The sequence below is a fragment of the Sciurus carolinensis genome, chromosome X (genome assembly GCF_902686445.1).
Source record: "Sciurus carolinensis chromosome X, mSciCar1.2, whole genome shotgun sequence".
Lineage (NCBI taxonomy): Eukaryota > Metazoa > Chordata > Mammalia > Rodentia > Sciuridae > Sciurus > Sciurus carolinensis.
Genome location: NC_062232.1, coordinates 30,982,212 through 31,006,093, shown reverse-complemented (window position 1 = coordinate 31,006,093; position 23,882 = coordinate 30,982,212). Strand labels below are relative to the sequence as shown.

At 39.3% G+C, this 23,882-nt stretch overlaps 1 protein-coding gene across 1 annotated transcript in view; it reads right to left on the bottom strand.

The window, feature by feature from the left end:
• Positions 1 to 19,061, bottom strand: part of Xk (X-linked Kx blood group antigen, Kell and VPS13A binding protein) — a 49,766-nt gene extending 30,705 nt beyond the window's left edge. The window contains exons 1-2 of the mRNA XM_047535692.1: positions 18,423 to 19,061; positions 10,996 to 11,258 (exon numbers count right to left, since the gene is read on the bottom strand). Coding sequence (XP_047391648.1) covers positions 10,996 to 11,258; positions 18,423 to 18,667 — 508 coding nt within the window. The 5' untranslated portion in view covers positions 18,668 to 19,061. The remainder of the gene's footprint in view (positions 1 to 10,995; positions 11,259 to 18,422) is intronic.
• Between the last annotated feature and the right edge of the window lie 4,821 nt (positions 19,062 to 23,882).

Sequence of the window (23,882 nt, the reverse complement as noted above, 5' to 3'; positions counted from 1 at the left end):
GCACTTAAAATCGTCTTGGAGATTTTCCAGAGAAACCTTGGAAATAAAGAGATTTGTTCTTTAGAATTGTTTGTTCACCTTGTAAGTGATGTCAGAAAAATTAGCTTTATTTTCTGTGTTAGTATTGGAGTTGCTTGGAAAAAAGGCGAAGCAAAGGAGGTGCTAAAATAATCTGAATAGGAATATTATTAACGTAAACACACTCATCCCTTTCTATCTTTGGGTTCTGCGACTGTGTTTTGACCAAATGCAGATTGAAAATATTAGAAAAAATTGTGTCTGTACTGAATATGTACAAACTTTTTTTGTAATTATTCCATAAATAATTCAGGATAACTATTTCCTAACATCTACATTGTACTACACGTGAAAAGTCATCTAGAGATAATTTAAAATATAGGGAAGGGTCAGGTGTGGTGGTACATGCCTGTAGTCCCAGCTACTTGGGAGGCAGAGGCAGGCAGGAGGATTACCTGAGTTTAGGAGCTAGGAGACCAGACTGGACAACAGAACAGGACCCATCTCCAGAAAGAAAAGGTAGAGGGGGAGGATGTATGTAGGTTACATACAGCATGACGCCATTTTATAGAAGGGACTTGAGCATCCACCAATTTGGGCATCTGCAGGAATCCTGGAATCAGTCCCCCTTGGGTACTGAGGGACAACTATATTTCAAAAGTTCTAGGTTGTATTGGAAGCCCCTAGGCATTTGTCAATGCCCCTACTATCATTATATATTTTTAATTAGCAGGGTCCTTTTGATGCTTTCCCTCATGATTTTAGGCAACAAAATTACAGTGATTTCAGTAATCATTTCAGTACATTTCTAAAAATATTTGGTCACAATTTTCCTTCTTAAATTTTATCAAGCATCTTCCCCCTGTGATATTTATTTATTTATTGGTAATGGGGTATGTAACCCGGGATCTAGAGCATGCTAGGTATGCACTTATACAAATGAACTACAACCCAAGCCCCACCAGTTATTTTTAATTGAAGATGCATATCAAACATTTCTTTGGGCTGGGGTTGTAGCTCAGTGGTAGAGCACTTGCCTAGCATGTGTGAGGCACTGGGTTCAGTTCTTAGCACTGCATATAAATAAAATAAAGGCCCACTAACAACTAAAAAATAATATTTAAAAACCCATTTCCTTGGATCTTTATTAAAATACAATTATCTAGAATCTAGACTAAATCATTATGCTTATATATTTTGTTTAAAACATTTTTGCTTATATATTTTGTTTAAAACATTTTATCTTACTCTGCATGTCACAAAAAATTTTTCCTTCAGTTTTATTATGTGTGTTACACACTCCCACAGACTGTTCTCTTGTTAAAATTGTCACAAGTTGTTCGTGAACCATTATAAGTTTCTGTCATCTCCACCTAGTTTTAATGCATGCTGATGCTTCCCTAAGGGCCTACAATCAGCTACAGGCTAGAGATTTTTGTCTTCAACCAACAAAGACTGTCTTAGAGCCCTATGAAATAGGACAAGACCCAAGATATTTCTGAGAATAGGTTATTGGGCACAAGCTCCTCATGTTATGACATAAGCACCTTTAACACCACATCACTGATTGGGGTCAGAATTTCCAGAACAGCTTACTTGACAAAGTTAACATAAAATCCAGCAGAACAAGAGCTGTTTGCAAAGTCCAAATCAGTCTTTTTTTCCTTCCTTTTTCCCGCCCAAATAAACACATGAAAGCTCTTGAGAGGAGTTGTGATATGCTTTTCTAGAAATTCAAGAGACCCTAATACAATCCACATTAAAGAGCTTCATCTCTTCAGGGGAGACAACAAACACTTTCTATCTAAAGGCCCTTTTCAGGATAAAGAGCCTCAACAACAGGTAGAGGGTCAGGCTCTTGTTCCCACTGTGCCACCCATTTGCCATATGACCTTGACCAAGCTGATCACCAGTCTCTGGGCCTCAGTTGACAAATGGAGATCTTAAAAAAAAATCTTGTCCTCTGAACACCATTTACCCATTTTCAGTAGAGATCTTTTCCTAGGAAAAGAACATAGTCTGGTAATCATATACCTCAATCAGACCTCTGAAATTATATTATTATTATTATCAACCATTATTATTATTTGCAGTACTCATGATTGAAATCAGGGGTGCTCTACCACTGAGCTACATCCCCAATCATTTTTATTTATTTATTTTTTAATTTTTATTTATTTATTTATTTATTTTTGGTGCTGGGGATTGAACACAGGGCCTCGTGCTTGCAAGGCAAGCACTCTACCAACTGAGCTATATCCCCAGCCCTCCTTTTTATTTTTTATCTTGAGACAGGGTCTTGCTAAGTTGTCCAGGTTGGCTTTGAACTTGCCATCCTCCTTTCTCAGCCTTCCAAATCTCTGAGATTTACAGATGTTTGCCACCATGCCCAGCTGAAATAATTTTTCAACTGCACTTTACAGCTATGGAAGCTGATAGGCCCCCAAGTAAAATAAACTATGAGAGATCAGAATCCAGTTCCCCTTCCTCTCCTTTTACTATTTTGCCAGTTGGTGTCATGAAAAGTCCCCTCCACAAGTGAGTTGATGAATTCCTTTCAGAACTCAAGTATCTCATAATCACAATAGTTAACCTGCCCCCTTGTTGCTAATTGGTTTCCCTAATAGCTTTTGCTTTAACAGAAATTTACTAACATTTTCATCAGTGTTATTCTAAGGTTCTAAATGTAAAAAGGATGTATCTTTGGTGTTCGGGAAGACTCAGAAGGAAAAATGATACAAAATGAGGTCCTATTTACTGTCTTTCTTCAGATTTAAAATTATACTCATATGCCAGGTGCAATGGTGCACATCTGTAATCCTAGTACTTGGGAGGCTGAGGCTGGAGGGTCACAAGTTTGAGACCAGAATAGGCAACTTATTGAAATCCTCCATAACTTAGTAAGACCTTGTCTCAAAATAAAAACTAAAAAGCACTAGGAATAAAGCTCAGTGGTAAAGTGTCCCTAGGTTCATTCCCCAGTACAAAAATATATACAAAAACAAAAACAGAATTATTAACTAAAATCATACTCAGAAGAATACAATATGACAAATGAATTATCCCAATCCATTCAAACTGTCATTTGAGCACTGGTACTGGTCAATGAACTGTTTGTTACTGGTTGGTCTTAAATGAATGGAAAATAATTGGCACAGAGGAATCTATACTGCAATCTGGCTTTGTCACAAAATTTAAATGAGTGGGCTCATCTTCTTGAACAGGGTATATATCAGTCCAGATGTTAACTCAAGTGACAAGTCAAATGTGAGCCGAATACTACTAATATGACCAGATGTTAGTTCACAATGAACTGGAACATGAAAACAAGAAAATTTTCTAATGCCAACCCCATGTGAAAGGTAGTTTGAGAAGCACCGAAATTATACTACTCATTAAATTAAATAAGATCAATCAGTCTGAGGACTGAATTAATTTATTATGGGAGTAACAAACTCAAGTACCTATAGTGGACAAACAGTTACTAAGTGAAGTGAGTCAAATAAGGGACTCTAGGGAGGAGTAAGGACTTTGGCAAATCAAAGGCCCAGTCTTATTGGGGCAACAGCTGCTCATTTCTATTGGATTGTAAACAAGTATATGTTCATTTCAGTTTCTCAAGAGTGGCCAGGCATCAAGACTTTCATGTAAAAAGTTCTTAATTTTTTTTTTTTTTTTTGTATCAGGGATCAAACCCAGAGGCACTTAACCACTGAGCCACATTTCAAGTTTTTTTATTCTTATTCTTTTGGTATCAGGAATTGAACCAGGGGTGCTTAACCATTGAGTCACATCCCCAGCCATTTTTATTTTTATTTTGAGACAGGGCCTTGCTAAGTTGCGTAGGGCCTCACTAAATTGCTGAAGCTGGCTTTGAACTTGCAATTCTCAGCCTTCGTGCTGGGATTACAGATATGCAACACTATGTCTGACAAAAGTCCTTAATTTTTAAATGTCAGCAGTTTATTAATTTTCTTTTAAGTTGTCTGTGTAAACTTAGCAACCTATCTGCAGACATAAGCTGCCACTTTTTAATGTGCACTTTAGGAAATAGTGTATTACAGGTGAGTAAAAGGACCCATTTATCTTGAATCCCATTTTGGCCTCAACAGGCCCTTTCTAAAGAGACAGACCATCTCCCTTTGGCCACATCCTGCAGGATCTGTCACATTCAGGAATCAGGAACCGAGGGACTTCAAAACACCTCTGATCCAAAAGAATGACTTGGGTGGGAAGCCATCCTAGATCCTAGGCCTAAGTTCATGCCAATACCAACCCAATGGTACCTTCCCCAAGCTAGATTCTCAGGCTCATCTATGCTCACAGGTGATATTTTTTCTTTTAGAAGTAGCAGGCTTATTCAAGTAATTATTTAAAATCTATCTTGTCCTAGGGGTTGTGAAGTATAAAGAAAATACTTAATCCTGACCTTGAGAACTGCAGTGTAGAAGACACCATCAACATATGTTGCTTCAAATATCCCATATGAACTAATAACCACTAAGTTCTTGTCCCCAGGACTGTATTTCTGAATGCCTCCTTGGTAACAAATGAGAACCTATTTCACAAGGTCCTAAAACATCACAGCTGATATTTTCTGCTGTGTTGATCCATGCCAGACCTTGGCAGGCCCTGACAATGATGTGACCACAGACCTGATTAGCAGCCTTCTCTTCTCTCAGATTTCAGTGTTCCTTCTCCCAAAAGGTCACTGATCACCAATGGCATCCTCTCCATAGGGCCCAAGCTACAGGGAATCTTTCCTCGTGTTCCCCAACCCATCTTTCAAAAAGGCACAAAGGGCCTAAACTCAGGTTGGCTCATGCCTTCCCAAGGGCAGCAGTTCTCACAGGACCCCCTTTTCTTCCTGAGTGTAGGTTTCCTTGCACATGTGGAAGGGGCATTTGGCAGGCTGCTGGATTAGGATGATGCCAGTCTCCATGTTTCCTCTGAAACCCACAAACACAGCTGAGTAAAATGCATAAGGGGGCAGCAGTGTCCCTGCTGATCTTCCCAGGGCCCTGGACTCTGCAGAGGGCTCACCAGTAAGGGCTCATCCAGGTTCAAATTCCAAATGCCACCTCACACACCAAACAGCCTGACTCTGTTAAACTACCTCCCTGGCATTGCCTGTCCTAAAGGCATTCACTCTCCATGAAGGGACATGGGACAAGGAGAAACCCAGGCCCTGGACAATGAGATGTTTCACTCATCTCAAGAGAGGAGGGATGGTATCCCTACCATGTGATCAGCTGAGGGTGACCCTGCACCTGCAGTGGTGGGCAGAGGCCTGCTTGCTACTTGCAGGCAGAGCAGGAAGAGATGAACTGGGCCAAGGAGTGCTTCATGGCTCTACAAGGAATCACAGCTTTGTGGGCTGGACCTCCTGACAGTGAGGTTTCTGTGAGTACAAGGATGTGTGGCTATTATGTGGCAAGAAAGGCTTCTTGGGTTTCTACAAGCACAGCTTCCAAAGAGCCCCAAGCACAATGTGACACTATTTCCTTCATCTTTGGGGTGCTCCTATGAATTAGCCAAAGGCCAAGCCAGATCCTCCTGCTTCCACAGAGGCAGAGAGGCTGACTTAGCACCAGGCAGAAGGAGGGGAGAGGAAACCAGAGCGTGGTCTGCCTGGTATATCCATTTCCTCCCATGTCCTTCCTCTACATGACACTCTCCTGTCTCTACCCAAGGGGCAACAGGAGCTGGTTGTCACAGCAAGTGGCTCTGTAGTCCAGGAAACACCTGAGCACCAGGCCCAGTTGCAACTTGGGGAAACACACGTATTTGGCCCCTGGTGGCTCTATGTTGCTCTGTGAAATACACAATCACTGACAGGTTAGGTCTTTCTTGTGAAAATTAGATTGATGATGCTGTTTATATGGAATATATTAATAAGTATATTTTGATTTAAATCAAATCTTTAAAACATGTTTCTTTTTTTTTTTTAAATCTGAATCTGAAAGCAAAAACATACCATACAAACCTACTCCTTCTACAGAGTTCTCCACCAATACAAATGGGGATCCATGACTATAATTGCTCATGTCCAGAAACTGGGAACCACTCAACATCTCCTCTGTCTCACCTTCATAGCTAATTAATTATCATGGTCATTCCACTTCCACAATCTTAATATTGCTCCAATAATTCTGTCTGACTATTCCACTCCAAACCATTATCACTGTCACCTTGGCAAATTTAGCAGCCCACTTACTGGCCTCCCTGTTTCTCCCTTCACTCCCTTCCAATCCATTTTCCAGAGCGCTCAGTTTCTAAAACTAAATCTGATCGCAATGTTGCTGAATGCTCATCAGTGCCCTCCCATTGCCTCTGGAACAGAGCTTGAAATCCTGGGATGCTCTTTCCTGCTTTTTTTCTCACCTCCCTTCTGTGCTTTATGTGCCAGCTTTCAAGATAAACCTATGTTTTGGAATTCTTTGTCTCATCTCCCAGGCCTGCTTAGATTCCCCCAATCTCCCCCACAGACTTTGCAGGATTTATCTGCAATAAAATGAATATATGATTCATTGTTTCATGTCTATTGACCCTATTCTAAGATGATAGAGCCTGCCCACCTTATTCGCCACTCTATCCTCAGAGACCAGCACAGGGTCTGAAATGCAGAACATACTCAATAAAAACTCATTGCATCCATTAATGAAATCACACAAATCTAACTTCAAATCCCAGTTCCTCTGCTGGACAATGAATGTAATTTCTCCCTTTAGTAAAATGAAGAAAGTATTATCTACCTCACAGGGATATGGAAAATGAAAAGCTATGATGTTCATCACGCTGCCCGGCACAAAGCAAATCATTAATAGATCAACATTACCACCTAAAATGGAAGACAGAAGGGCACTCTGAGGTTCAGGCAGGCCAAATGGCAGACAGCAGGGACCTTCCCAGAGCAGAACAACCTTGTTTTCCTCACCTGGGCTTCAGCCCAACACATTTTCCAAGGTTCAGTGACTTCATGCCTCTGGTAAGAACTGACCAAATTCACAGTGTCTCAGGATGGCCAAACTCACCCTAGACTGAAGCTCACAAACATGGTGTTCATTATTTGTTCACACGGAAAAAAAATTTTCCAATTATATGAAATATACATGATAGGCAAATCCACAGAGACAGAAAGTAGATTAATGGTTGTCAGAGTCTAGGGCCACAGGAAATGAGGAGTGACTATTAAAATGGCTAAGTAGGGATTTCTTTTTGGCATAATGAAAATGTTCTATATATAGATAGTGGTGATGATGGCACAACAACATTGTGACTGTGCTAAAAGTCACTGAATTGTACACTTAAAAATACCATAATTTAAATTTTTTATGCTATATAAATTATATCACAATATTAAAAAAGCAACTCTGCTTTCTCTTTTTATGCCAAATCCTTCCAAGGCCAAATTTATCAGTGTTTTCTCAGGAGCACAAAATCAGAGAGTAGAGGGTAACAGAATTTGAATCCTGAATGGGGCCAGGTTCTGACGGACTCCAGGTATCTCTCTTGTCAAGAGGACAGACTTTTCTGTTGTTCTAGAACACATTAGATGGTATGGCAGACATTATTATCTGCCTGTTCAATATCCATCCCTATTGTCTTTTAAGAAAACAGTTTTATTCTAAGTGAGACCCAACCCCAGTACATCATGAGTAGTCTAATCCAGTGTACCCAAACTTCACTGATAATAGAATCACTTTGGATTCATTATTTAAAAAAAAAAGAGAGAGAGAGAAATAAAATAAAAGGATATACCCTAGGCCTCCATCCCATACCCAACAAGTCAGTTTCCAGAGATGAGTCCTGGTAATCTATATATTTAACAAGGCCTCAAGTAATTCTAATAATTCTCAAGGAAGCATGAGGAATATTGGTGTTAGTCAGCTTTTTGTAACTTTGACCAAAATACCCAACAAGAACTCAGAGGAAAAGTTTGTTTTGGGCTCATGGTTTCAGAGGTTCAGTCCACTGTCAGTTAACTCCTTTTCTCTGGGTCTGAGATAAGGTAGAGTATTATGGCTGAAAGGTATGGATGGAGGAAAGTTGCTCAGCACAAGGCAGCAGGAAGCAGAGAGAGAAGGCAAGGAGCCAGGGACAAAACCTAATTCCAAAAGGCACCCTCCCAATGACCTACTTCCTGCAGCTACACCACCCAGTAATCCATTCAAATTATTGGTCCATCTAATGGATTAATCAATCAATTAAGTTATAGCTCTCATAATCTAATCCTTTCACCTCTGAACACTCCTGCTTTGCCACATGAACTTTTTGGGAGACATCTCATATCCAAACTTTAACACGTTGGTTTAAGACATTGGTGGCCATCATTCCTATGCCTGGTTTTCCAAGCATCCCATGCAATCAGGTGACCATGTGATCACTTCTGGTCAAGGAGACCTAGAGTGAAGTCTATGAGGAAGATTTCTGGGAAAGTTATACTGAGTAATAAAAGGAGAAAGTTATCTGCTCCTCCCTCTTCAGCCCTTCCTCCTGCCTTAAATGCAGTTATGATGGTAGGAGCCACAGTAGCAACCCAAGACAAAGGTCAATGGATCTGCACGATCATCAACTTTGTCACTGTAGAAATAATGCCAGCAATCACCCACCTCCAGTTTCTTGTTACATGAGCAAAATTGACACTGAGTTGTTTAACCTGTCATCAGCTGTTTGTCCCATGCACCAAATGTATTCTTAAACATATGATAGACAGTTCCAACATTTGCCTATGACACACCCTACCCCACACTCCATTTAAAAGGGCCTTGCCCTTTCTGGGTGAGGGATTCCTTTGTCAGGATATGTTAAGGCAGTGATTGGGGGTGGTCAAGACCTGCATAAATGACAGCAATCTGTCTGTTTAACAGGCTCATGCCCACTTCCTTTTTCTAGGTCTAATTGGTTTATCATTTAATTCTCAGAGGACTTATATTTTTTCCAACTTCTTGGGATATCTCACAGATATCCCTTGTGATACTGACAAGGGATATTTAGAGGATAGATTTTATTTACCTGAATGGAAATCTGTCTGAAAAATTACAAGGGTTGGCAAACTTTTTCTATAAGGAGCTAGACAGTAAATATTTTAGGCTTTGTGGACCATATGTTTCTGTTGTAACGGTTCAATTCTGTCACTGTAGCCCCCAAACAGCCAGAGACAACATACATACAAAAAAGGATGGCTGTGTTCCATACAAAATTTTATTTACAAAAATAGGCAGTGCCCTGATAAGGCCCATAAGGCAGTCTTCACTATCAAAAACTTGAGAAAAAATGGATTTGCTTATAAAAACCAAATAGGTTATCACTATATCTGATTTTTCACTGTGTCCCTGCCCATCTGGTAAAGCAATAAACTGGGAAAAAGGTATACTATACTGCAGAAAACTTACCTTAGTCAAGAGCCATTTCAGTCATAAGTCCTTAGAGATTAAAGATGCTGCTATGTTTATTTAGTATCTACTGTCTACGAGGGGTTGTGGGAGGCATTTTCATATAAATGCCAATCCACCAAGGTTCAAGACCTCTACTTAAGATCCTGACTCATATCTTAAGAGTCACAGTCAGGTAACCTGGATAAGGAAGACACCTCTGACATGTAAGTATCATGACAGCACCATGAATTAAGACATTTAATATCCCACTTAATATACAGGCAAAAAGAGGATAAAATTGAGTGAAGTGAAACAAAGAAGAGTATTTTTTTAAAATCTGATTTCAGCATTTCTGAAATGTATTTTTTCAATTAAAAACTTTCAAACCATTTTTCATATCTATTGTAAAACTCATCAGAGTACCATTTTTCATATATGCATAATATTAATATGTGGGAGGGGTTATTTGCCCTCTCATTTGAAGGTTTTTCATTTGTCTCCAATACAAATAAAGGCTTTGTGAGAAACCTGAATTACCCAAAAATATGCTCTCAATTTGATGATGTGTGAATAGCCCTAAGGTTAGAAAATTGTGTTCACTTAAAAGCCAAGCATCTAATATACCTATCAGAACTTCAAGAAGACAGGACAGTGGCCTTGATCCACCATTCACTACAAAGCTATCACAATCAACTATCTCAGCTAATTTAGAGCTATCATTGAAACTCAGAGATGAAATTCCAAGAGGACTAGCCTCTGGCAAGCTGCCTTTTCTAAAAATGGTCACAGTGGTATTTTTGGTCTCACATGATCTTCCATTTCCCAGCAGGAGTTTACTTCCCTCCCCCTTCCTTGAAACAGAGCAGGACTTTGTGACTGCTTCAACAAAGAGAAGGCTGCACAAGTGATATTCCATGTCTCCCAAGGCTGGATCACAGAAGGAATATGGCTTTCCATCTGGCCTTATCCTTCTCTCACTATGAGGAAAATAACCCCTGGAAGCAGCCACCATGCTGTGAGGAAGCCCAACTTCAACTATATAGTGAGATCAAATGGAGGCAACCTGAGATCCCCAACAACAGCATTAAGACATATGAAGTCAGGCACAGTGGCACATGCTTGTAATCCCAGTGACTCAAGAGGCTGAAGCAGGAGGATCACAAGTTCAAAGTCAGTCTAAGAAACTTAATGAGACTCTGTCTCATAATGAAAAATAAAAAGGGCTTGGAATGTAGCTTAATGGTAGAGCACTATTGAGTTAAATCCTCAATAGAAAACAAAACCAAAAAGACATGTGAGCAACCAGACATGTTAATGAATGGGCCTTCAATGGATTCTAGTCCCCCATCTGCTGAACCACTCAGCTGATTCACAGTTGGAGCGTAGATGAGCTTTCCCCTTTGAGCCCTGTCCAAAATCCAGATTCCTAAGCAAATTTAATGTTAGCATTTTAATTCACTAAATTTTGAGCTTAGTAAGCAGAACACAGACTCAGGATTGAAAGTATGTATGAATGAATTCCACTTGAAACAAAATAAACAGCATAGTTTGCTTCCCATTTTGAGCCCCAAGTTCAAGAAGAAATAAAAAATATACATACTTCTTCCAACAGTGATGGTCTGCTCCAAGATGCTTATATACAGCTGCAGGGTCAGTTGTGGGGCAGAGCCTAGAAAAGCCTGGATCACTGAAGCCCGGCTGAATGCAGACCGGTGAGTAAATAGCTTGCCTTCTGCCTGACCCACCTCCTTCTCAATCTCCTCTGAGAAGCCATTTTTTGGCATCTGCCGCTTCTTGGTGATGCTGACATAAGGTTCTTCATTGTGGCCTGACTGACAGTAGATGCAGAAGACTTCAAAACACCTGGAAACAAATCAGCAAGTCATAATAATTATAGATGGGCAGGATTCTCTTTTCTTCCATCTTCCATTTGTTCTGATTCTCAAAGCCTTGACTTGGCTATTCTGGACTATAGTCATCCCTCTAAGTTATCCCCTCTAAGGACCAGTTCTAAGCACTTGCTCCTCTTCAGGCCCTCACGGAGGCCAATGGGAATTGAGTAAGAACCAAATTGAGGGGTGACACCAAAGGCCACAGAGGAAAGTGGATCAGGCTCTCAAGTCACAGAAACATGTTCAATTTTCCCTCCTGACACATCTTAGCTATGAAGCTCCAGGCAAATAACTTATCATCTGAGCCTTGTCCCTCAATTATAAAGCAGAAACGATAGCTACTTTGTGGTGGAAGATGGCGATGACACACACACACACACACACACACACACACACACACACACACACTGCACATATAATAGATTCCCCAAACCACTCCAGTTAAAGCAGAAAATATGGTTGGGCCATTGCCCAGTTCAGGGAAGCTTGCCATCTAGCATTTCACTGGAAGACCACAATATGTTACCTATCTCTTTGTCCTCATAAGCCCTTACATGGCAGGGCTAAAGCCAATCATGCCCCGTGGCTTCCCAGATACATCTTACTTATGGAATTCCAAGCCTGCTCTAGGGACAGAGTCTTAACCAGTGACATATCCAGAATTAGAATAACTGGCTTTTAAATTTGGATTTCCTCTTTAGGTAATGATAGGAATGCTGAAAAGGGGAAGAGTACTGATACCTGTGATTTATTTTTAAGTACACATACACACATACACACACATATGGATTGATAGATGGCTAGAGGGAAGGCTAGAACTGTGAAACAAAATGTTAATTGTGAAATCTAGAGTGGGTACTTGGGTGTTCACCGGAGAAATCAAGTTTTGCTCTGTATGTTTGAAATTTTCCATAATAAAAGGCAAGGAAAATGGGTTATCCCTAGTAATAGGAAAAATGTTCATGGCCTTAGGTTTAAAAATTGCTGAAGACCTTTTTTGTTTCTTGAAACATGTACATTCATAACAACCTTATAATGCTGCTAGAAGATTTTACAGCTTCATCTACTTTATTGAATGTTGTTAACTTTATACTCTTGCCCTGAGGCAACTATGGTAACGAGAATACATTTATAATTTGAAATAATAAAGTCATTGATGCAAGGGAGGAAATGCAGGAACCTTTCTGGTGAGTACAAAGTGAACATATTTCGTGATTATTACCTTTGTTCATTTGTTTCTGAGAGAAAGAAGGAGTGCAGTACCATGTGTGGGGGGTGGAAGTTTGTCCAGTACATTTTGTGCAGTGGGTCAAGGTGACTTCAATATATTACATGAAAACATGTAAAACAGTATGTACCAGTGCATTCAGCTGAAAATCATTATAACTAAGTTCAGGTCATGAGTTTGAGCCCAGCTGGTCCCAAACCCAAATCTGTGACTGGGAACTGAATAAGGCCTAGTCACTTAAGCCACTTCACACTGCTGGGCCATTGACAATAACATGAACTGGAAGACAGAATGAACCAAAAGGCATTTTTTCCCCCTCAAATATGAGAAGAGTGCAGATGTACTTTACTAAGTGCTCTGGGGAATGCAAAAATGGCTGGATACCCCTGCCTCATTCAGAGGTGTTCATTATCTAAATGGGGCAATGGGATATTGAATAAGGATAACAAGTAATGAAAACTACTAATATTTATACAGCACTTTTAGCTTATAAAATATTTTCTTATATATTATTTCACTTAGAAACCCTACTACAAGAATTTGAATCATAGAATTATTTGTAATAGCAAAATTGCAAGAATACTCTCAAGGTCTTCAAAATGAAAGACTAATTAAATAAATCCAATATATCCCTTCAATGCAATATTATGTGGTGCTTAAAACTGGAGGTTTAGAAATACATCTACTGACATAAAAAAAAAATGCTGGGTTGGGGATACGGCTCAGTGGTAGAATACCTGCTTTGCATGTTCAAGGCCCTAGATTCCATCCCCAGCACCAAAAATAAGTAAATAAACAAGTAAAATCTTAAAAATATTTTTAGCCTATAAGGTAAATGAAAGAAACAAATTACAACAGAATATATAAAGAAAATTACATTTTTAAAAAAGAAAATTATACACATGTATAAATACATACAAATTACACACACACACACACACACACACACACACACATACTTACATGGTGGTATGTTTGAGCTGCTTCATACTGACTCAAGAGAGCTTATTGTTAAGAGCTTATAGGAATTTTGTAAGCCAGTTATTAAACAACTAGTAGTGTGATCACACTTGATGGGAATAAACGCATTGTGGAAATCGGCAAACACTGAAAATCAGGGTTTATTTTCCCTGAGAGTTTACAAGTATTCACCATAAAAATATTAGTAAGGATATACAAAAAAAAAAATCAAGAATTATTCTCTTTAGAGGTTTTATTTTTTTTTACTGTGCATATCTGTTTTCTGCTTTTCTGTCATTTCAACAACAAATATGCTTTACTTACATAATAAAATCAAGTTTAGAGTTTTTAAAGATCAAAACAAACAAGCAATCAAAAGACCAATGTATGCTGAGAGCCAAACGAATGAAATGATGGTTCAGTTAGGAGAATGCAATTCTCTTGAGGCTGAGGAGGGGGCTGTGTGAAATGGGAAGCATTTATAGAATTGTGGACAAAATAAAACTACATAGATCAATCAAGAAATGAAAGAAGGTACCAGAATGAAATAATGACACAGGTGACTCTAAAGCTGAGGTAGACTTTTTCACAATCCATTGCATTTCCCAGGTAATACATTGTCTTAGCACACTTTTATACATAGTAGGTGTTTAATAAATCTGTTAATGGCCCCAAGATGTTTCACCACTACTGGGTAAGAAAACTAAGCAAAAACAAACTACTACTGTATTCTTGTAATTCCAAATCTGTTTTGGGTTTGTTTTGCTTATGAGATTTCTAAATGAAGCCCAAAATTAGACATTTTCAACAAAATTATTCAATGTATGACTGCTTCTCAGGTGGAATGCCTGATTAGCATGTTCGAGGTCCTGGGTTTTAGCCCTAGCACCAAAAATGAACTTTTTATAACCGTTCAAGGTAGCTTTCCAGTATCATGTAGATCAGGGGTCAGGAAATTTTTCAAAGTAGTTACAGAGAATAAATATTTTAGCTTTATAGGCCATGGTCTCTATTACAACTGCTTAGCTCTGCCTCTGAAGTGCTAAAGCAATTATAGACAATCTATAAATGAATGACAATGGCTGTGTTCCAATAAAACCTTATTTATAAAAGCAGGTAGTTGAGGGAATCTGGCCAGTGGGGCACAGTTTGCCAACCACTGATATAGATAGATAATCAGTAGCTGGGTCCATTTTTTAAACTTTATTCCATTAGCAAGCATCACATATCCCATTCTTTAAGCATAAAATCAGGAGTTTAATTCTTAGCTGAAACCATGCATGTTGGTGCCAGCACAAATAACTTGTGGAACCAAGGACCCTAATATGAATACATTTTCCAAAGAAATACTATGATTTCCTATAAGCCACGTTATCTTCATATGACATGCATGCTCTGAGAGGCTACACAAGAACCAAACTGGTTAAATAGAAAATGCTGTGAGACCTTTGAAGAGCCACTTGCTTAATCTCTTGGAGCCTCAATTCCTGGACTGTAAAAATAAGATAATGACAGCTAGCTCACAGGGTTTTATAGCGGATGGAATGAAACACCGTAAGTAAAACCACTTTGCCAATGAAATAGTCTTTAAATGTAGACTGTTATTTAAAATTATTCCAAAAGTTTACTACAGAGGGAAAGACTACGGTGAATCATTTTGCAATGTTCTATTAGAATTTTGGAATTTCTTAGCCTTTATTTTACAAACCCAGATTTGTAATGTACCATTTTTTCCCTCTTTATGCCAGTAAATAAAAATGGGGGAAATTCTTTGAACTTGTAACTCATTTACATTTATCCCTCTCAATTAATTTATGAAAATTAACTGTAAAAGAATGATCAATAGAATGGTCATTCTGTTGAATGGTTGGTTGGTTGATTGGTTGATTGATTGGTTTTTCTGGTAAGAGATGTTTTCCTCTCCCTCTGTTTTCCCAAAATATCTATTATAATTCACAGTAAGATTTCCCTTAAATTGAAAAAAAAAATAAATTCAGGGCATTATTCAAAGTTCATATTCAGATCCAGACTTAATGTAGAAACAACCATTGAAACTGCATTACAGATTTACATATAAGACTAAAATGCAAGATATAAAAAAAAAACTGCTTTCTTAATGCCTTCCTAAGGGAAAGAAGAGGCAGAGTGGAGTTAATAGTATTTAGTCCATAATCATTAGTATAAGGTACTGGGGGTGGGGGAGGTTGGTGTGGTGCTGGGGATGGAACTCAGGCCTCCTGCATGCTAGCTGAGCAAGCACTGTGCCACTACACTATACCCCAGCAGTACTCCTATATTGCAGTTTAAGTGGGTCATCATCCTTCGTGAACTCAAAAACAGCATCTAAGGAAAATGAGTTTGACTAGTACCTACCCGAAGTTAAATAGAGCTGAACTGTCCCAAAACAATTTAGAAGTCTGAATAAATCCAACGATAAGTGGGGAAAGGGAGAAACCATGTCTCTCTTTTGTTGGGGGAAATAATTTTAATCTTTATGTGAGCTGATGTTTTAGTTTCAATAGAACCAATCAGCAAGAAGAAATTTCAGTAAGATACTAAGTTAATATAAAGCTACAAATTCCTTTTGTTTTCATATGGAAGCTAAGAGACTTGGAACCACATTTTGTGTATCTCAGTTCTAAGATCATGGGTCCAGTATCTCCTTGAAATGAATCAGCTGCATTAGAATGAGAGACTCCTTGGAGTGGAAAAAGGTTGCCTGTTGTTTTGTTTTTAACCTTTTATTTTGTTCCATTCAGAATTTTCTGGAAATAAGTCTCTTTTTATACTGTTGAAACTTTCTATGTACTAATCTCTTCAAAGCACCAAACTTTTCCTTTCTTTAATAAAATTAAATTATTTTTACTGTAAAAACTGAAATATACAGAAAACTATATAATAAAGGAGAAAATTATACACTTTCCTGTTTTTCTAAATACTAAAATCACACTCCACCTTCCAGAAATTACTGCTTTCAACATCTTAGGGTATTTCCTTCAGCTCAGGTTTATACTTGTTATCCCGCTTTTATATATAATATTATGTCATGAGCTTTGTCTTGGGTTACTCTTAATGTTTAGCAGCATTTTAAATGATGGCAATGATAGGTATTCTCATTTACTTGGATGGCCTATTTAAGTTGTATTAGTTTTTAAATTTTGTCAGAAATGATCAAAATTTTTCTTAAGGCAGAACTATTAATAAAATGTACTACATACTCTGCTTTCTTTCACAGGGCATAGTGAACATAAATAACCTGATTCCATTTTTTAAGAAGCCTTGGGAACATGGTCTGTGGTCTCATTTTTCTCATCTATAAAATGGGGACAAAGGCCAGGGGTATAGCTCAGTGGTAGAGTGCTGGGTTAGCATGCACCAGGCCCTGGGTCCCATCCTCACCACCAAAATATATAAATAAATAAATAAACAAATAAAGTGGGGGCAATTACATCTACCTCATAGTAATGAGTTAATGAACCCGGAACATACTGAGCCACCTAACAGAAGCAGCTTTGGAGAAATGTCAGTTCTCCCATGTCAAGCCACTGAACTGAGTTTCTCTTCACAGATGAAGAAATGATGAGTACCTTGCCCAAAGTCAGATCACATTTATTTTACTCAGCAGGAACACTATTGGGACCACAGGGCTTGCTTGGCTAGGACTCTCCTCATAAACAGCTCCAGGGCAGGTCTTTGTAAAATTGCCCTACCCCCCACCTCCATTCTTGCTCAGCTGTCAGGACAACAGTAGCAACTTCTCACTTCTGCCAGCATACATGCTTCTCTTCCTTTCTAGGATTCCAGAGCTTCTGGAGGCTGGAAAACTTGTTCACCAAGTTTGCCAAGACTATGTGTAAACCAGTGTCAGTTGGAATGTCTGTTCTTAATATGAGGTGCAAACGTTTTATAATGGGGCTTTGTAAACTCTATCCTGCTGCTCGACTGTGCATATGTGGTGTATGTGAAGTGGGTTGGGGGGGAGACAGAGTTTGATTTCCTGGTAGGAAAGGTTCCTGGTTAGCTGAATTTTGGGGTCCCTGAGGTGTGTCACTGATCTTTCTCTCTTCAAATTCCTCTGTCACCTATATTTAGAATTCACAATTACAAATTTATTTGGAATCCAGATAAAACCCTTTATTTTGCTTTTCCTATAGAGGAAAGATAGGAAGACAACACATTTTAAATTCCCTTCAAGGGCCTTAAATAAAGGCAAAGTCTGTTTCATGCCTATATATTTCTACTTGCCTTGCAGTCATAAAAACTATTTCCAGAAATGTCACTGACAGTTCTTTTAAACACACACCAAGTTGTTGTCTTCATGGCCCACTTGTACCGGCTTTCACTACTATGTTTATAACTTAGGCAGGGCTGGAAGACATTTCTATGACCGTATATGTTTCCATGCTCCATAATCATCATCATCCCACTACGACAAAAGACTGGCATGTGGATTTCTAGACTCCTGTATGCGAATGAAATTCACTAATATTTGCGAAGCACTGAGACCAGAGCCTGGCACACAGTAAGTTCCACGTGTCTGATAAATCAAATGAAACAGCCTGCTTTAACTGTGGCTTAGAACCCGCTTCCAAGGAGTGGTGACCACGCAAGCCAATTTTGCCGGCGCCCACTTGACCGCGGAGAAAGCCACATATTTTATGAGAATGAACCCCACGAAGCTGCCATTTTGGTCGGTCAAATTCAGGTGAATGTTGACAAGTTCATATGATGGTACCTGACAGGAATGCTGGGCGCCTCAGCTTTAGTGTCATTATGCTAGGATCCTGCCACATTCTGCTGACTGGAATCGTGAGGCTGGAGGGGAGGGCGGGCCGGCCTCCGGCCCAGCCACCTGTCCCTACCGGAAGGCCGCCCCCCACGCTCGGGCTGGTGGGGGGAGCCGGCCGGGGGCTGCGGCCTAGGCTGGCTCCCGGCTTCCGCACGCACCTGAACAGGGGCCCGAGTTGAAGCAGGTGCAGCAGCAGCACGAGCGGGCGATCGCGGCTGAGGTCGCGGTGCACGAAGAGGAGGGTGAGCTGCACTAGCGCGCAGGGCATCAGCGAGAAAAACAGCGTCAGCGCCTGCCACATGCGGTCCCCGCCCGAGCGGTAGGTGCTGCTCAGGTAGAGCGCCGCCGTCGTCTCGGCCACGAACAGAAACACGGACGCCAGCACAGAGGCCGGGAATTTCATCTCCGCGCTTCAGCGGGGCGGACCGGGGACGGACGCTGTGGCAGTGGCGGCAGTGGCGGCGGCAGCGGTGGCGGCGGCGGCGGCGGCTATCCTAGGGGTTCCTGGCATGCCCAGCCCCGACCAGCTCCCGCGCTATGCGCAGCCCGCCGAGGGCACGCGGGCCCGGCCGACCGGCCCGGGCGTTGGAGCTGGGCCTGGGGGGAACCAACCCGGCTGGGGTGGGGCGGGCGGCGCGGCCCCGATGGGACACGCCCACACGCGCCGTGCGCCGCCCGCGCGCCAGAATGCCCACTGCGTCTCTCTAGTGACGGTCCCCCAGCGGGTCGCGAACCCGCGCCCTGAGACAGGCGCTCCGCGCCACGCTGGAGTCCAGGAGGCTACAGCCGGCCCTGCTGGCCCCGCGTGTAGCCTCTGGGTCCTAGAGTCCCTTGGTCGGTTCTGTCTGTGGAAACTGGTCACATCCCTTTGAACAACTGCAACCAACAGGACCCAGAATTGGGGTTTGTACGCCTTTCCAGCTGGTATCTTCATTTTCTGGACCGAGGAAACGCCTAATTCTCCAAAAGGCCAGAGTTTCGCATCATTTAAAAATAAGCAGACCACAGATCCTTTTCAAAGTGCAAGTGTATTGTCACCACCCACCATCGTGACAGGGAGTAGTTTAACTTTTTACAGTGCCTGTGAGCATGCCCCTTCGTCTTCCAAATATAGTGGTCTGAAGCCTTGCTTCCAGTGGTGAAAGAGCATCAGATAATCTAGGAGCCAAAGCTTCCCCTCCCAGAAAACCCGCCTACAAAATATATTCCTCTATAACTGACTAACTCAGGTCAAAGACCAGGGCCTTATAAGGAAGCGCTTTTCTTGCCCAAGCATACCTCTGCTTTCTGTTGTGCCAACCCTAAGACAAACACAATTCCTTTTCACCGGCTGAACTTTAAGCCACCTTCTAGACATCAAGATGGACTCACCCACCCCTGTCCCTCAGCCCTTCATCAAGTCACTAAATCCTTCTAAAACCCAGGTTTTAACCTCTCCCTACAGAAATTAGATTTTAATAATTATAAGATCTCTTTCCTGACTGAAATTGGGTGATTTCAATCTTCAGACTCTCAGGCATTTTTCTATTTAGGAAAATAATGTAAACTCAGAATATGAAAATTTAGATGGGAGCAAGACAAAGAACAGAGAGGAAGAAAACATGATGAGCTTTCTTTTTGGTTGTTATGTGACAAGGGAAAATCTATTTATAAGGGTTGAGGGGAGGATTCAGCGAAAAGCTGAGAGGTACCAGGCCCTTTTTCCAAAAGGATTACTAATGTCTATTTATAGAACTCAGCAGGCCACCATGCCCTGGATCAAGATACACACACTGTCACAAACACAAAACCAGCAGCAGCACTCCAGAGTATTTGTGTAAGGTTTTATTTAGCTTTCAGAGGAAATTAATTAGTAGCTTAGAATTATTAATTAGAACACAGTAACTATTTAGCATTAGATTTTAAGGCCAAGGATTATCACAGGTTTTACATTATTAAGTGGACTCTGTTATGGTGCCAAGAGGCAATAAGCCAATAAATAACATCACTTGAAACACTATAAAGACAAGTTTATGGCAAATTATTTTCTACCATACAAAACTAATACAGAAAACACATTGGAAAGATCACAGTGTTTAGAACATAGTAACAGTTTTATAAACAGGTGCATCTCTAATCTTCTGACTCAATTTTCCATCTGAAGATAATTTTATCATACAATGCATTGGCTGCAAGCAAACCCCTTACATGAAGAGAAGCAGCATCAACTGCAGTAGTTCCCACTCCAGGAACAACCAGGAACAAAAGCTAAAATCCACTCAGCATTTTTAAGTTGATCCTTCTTGGTTGGTCTGTACACCAACTAATTTACCCCAGTGACCATGTCTTTCTCTGTTGTTATTTGCCATCTTATCTTTGAGAATAACATATGTATTACAACTTATAATTGCTAATGTCCTTGTCAAACCCCTAAGTGGATTTTCACTAAAATCACTAAAGATCATTTTAATGTCATATATTGCTCTGTATTTTCTTACTAGGACCAAAAGTCATTATTTGTTAAAAAATATGTTCACAAGAATAATAGACTTAGAGAAAGTGATGTTTTGGTATGATAATATGTAACATACTAGGATACTTGAGAATTTGGTTTTATTATAAAATATGGTAGTATGACATTTTGTGATACAGTAAAATATCGGCAGAATGTTCTCTGTCTACATTTAGAACTTATTGTTACTAATGTGTCTTTGAAAGCAACTCAAAGTAACCCTAAGGAAATAAAATATTTAGCAAGAGGTCAATTTGTTGACTTGTTTTGACAAAAAGGCATTGTTTTTAAAGCCTCTCATTTTGTGTGTAGTTCTTTCAAAGTTTTTGTTATATACAACAGATTAATAGGATTTTAAAGTAGTAACAACTAATTTCTATTATTTGGTGTATTTTTATAATTTTATGTTTTTAACTTTGCATCTGTGCTGAGACAAATATATTGTAAAGAGTACAATTTTATGAATAACACTAATTCATTGAGTGATTCTTCAAAATTCAATAGTATTCTACATAGTGGTAATTATTTCTAGTTAGGAATAAGCAGTTATACTATATTGGCATATTATTCCTTTGTTACCCCCCCCATAATCAAGGAATTGCATTAATTTGCTGCTCATGAAATGTATCATTTGGAAAATGAATTCTTTTTTCCAATGATACAATTATATTTCTATAAATATTGTGAATTGTGAAAAAAAAAGGTTTTTGGTGAAGTAAATTCCGTTCACTTGGGAAATGCACATTCTCAAGCTAATACATAATGCTTGACTATTTCTCAGTTGTATATGGTTTTACAAAATGTTTTCTCTAATAATTGGATTCTACAAAATCCATTTTTAAAATTGTTGTTAATTTAGTGCCATTAAATCCAAGAGATTAAAATCCAGACTTCCCTTCCAAATGGAACTACCCTGGATGTTCAAAGTTAGGGACGCTATTACCTTTTTAGAGAATGGAATGCTCTTCCTTATCGGATTCTAAAATCAAAAAGTTTTACCCAGAATATTCCACTCCTACTCCTGGAGTGTCTATGTAAAACACACGTTCTACTGCATTTCCAAGAGCAAAAGAATTCTTTACTGCTGCTACATTCTTCAGAAGATATCTCTAATACTGAAAAACTAAAGTCCTAAAAAAGAGACAAAATCGATCATTTAAATCAATCAACTTATTTGAACACATCCACATATAGGGTTACTACAGTCACTTGAACCAAATTCAGTGGCAGACAATTTTATTGGTAAATGATACTTAGACACAGATCTTAAAAGCAAACTTAGGGGGACAGCATCAAAGGCCCCACTAAAACTATGTTGCAAAAGGTCATTTGCTGAAGAGTGACAGTAGATAAGTATCGTCTAAATCTTCTTTGAATAGTCTGCTATGTCAGTTACTTCATACACAGTACAAGAAGAGTACACACTGAAGCATGGAAATTAACACTGTATACATAAAAAGAAAGCATTTGCAGAACTGCAGAACTTGACATGGATAGATTCTGTGTTTACACATATACACAGTCAGATGTTTCTTTCCTCATCTTTTTAGAGTATTCATCATTTCTGAAAGTTAAGAGGAATGTGTGTATTTAGGTACTTTCTGAATATCTATGTACATGTGCAAGAACTAAAAGCCATATGATGGTTTCAATTTAGGAAGTGATTTTTCTAGAACAAAAGAGTTATCCTGGCTCTCTCAAGTGATTCTGGGGGAAAAAATATAGAGATGGGCTCCAAAGAGCATGAAGAAGGAGATGAAAACACCAAGTTTTTCTTCTGTGGAGACACTTGTGGCAATTTCTACAATACTATACACAAAACTCAACTTCAAACAGGATTCTTTACCCAGGAGAGTTTGCTCAGTGTGTATTGTTAATGCTCCATGTAATCTCCAGAAGAGGATAAAAGAATAAAACTTTCCTAACTTACTTAATCACAAAATCTGTTTTTCCACAGTACAGCTCTTGGTACTGCTATTGCTGCAGTTGGGGAAATATTGTATTACCCCTATAGCATAAAGTGTTCTCTTCCTATTTTATTTCATTACAACAAAATTAGTATAAGCGGTAGAGAGACCTTATCAGTGGAATACTAGCTCTGCACTGTCCAATATGGTAGCCAACCTACATGTGGCTCTGTATTCCTGACTAATGCAATAAATGTAAAATACACACTGGATTCTAAAGGCATAGTAAAAAAAAAGGTTAAAATCTCATTAATATTTTTATATTATAATTGTATTGAAATGAGAATGGTTTGGTCCAGTCAAATACATTATTAACATTAATTTCACCCTTTTTACTTTTTAAATTTGGCCACTAGAACACTTTAAAATTACATATGTGGTTTGCATTTATGACTCACATTACATTTGTGTTGGACACTGGTGCTGTATTTGTGAAACTCATGGCTATTATCTTCAACAGATGGCAACTAATGGCTTTAACCTGGCAGAAGTTTTAATAAAAAGGAGAGCTTAAGACAGACAACTGGAAGTGTGACTAGGGTCCTTATTAATTGTGTGCAAATTTATTAGAGAGAGCAGTTTGCATGTAGTTAAGACCCATTCATTAAACAATTTACGTTTGAACATTATCTGTTCACTCAGGTATTTCTAATAGCTAAATGTTGGATTTTATTCCATAAGTGACACTCTCCTTAAGCCAGTCTTTTTCCTTACACTGATTATACAGGGGCGGGGGAGGGAGAGAGAGAGACAGACAAGCAGAGAGAGAAACTGTTTTCCACAGGGACTAAGAAAAACCAAAGAGGAAGCTCACAAGAAGTCCTTGCAAACCGTTTTCACAACCCTGGACAGTTATGTTTTCCCCTCTTCTTCAGGATCATGCAAGGAGGAGAAAGGCAAGAAATGAGGATAAATAGGAGGAATTCTTTCTAGTTTTCTATAGCACAATAGGGTCACTTTTGTCTATGACAATTTTGACATATTTAAAAATAACTAGAAGAGACTGATGTTTTCCAGCACATAGAAATGATAAATATTTGAGCAGATCAATGTGCTAATTAGCCTGATTGAATCATTACACATTGTATACACATATTCAATTATTGTACTATCCCCCATAAATATGTACAAATATGTCTTAACTTAAAATAAAAAGAAAG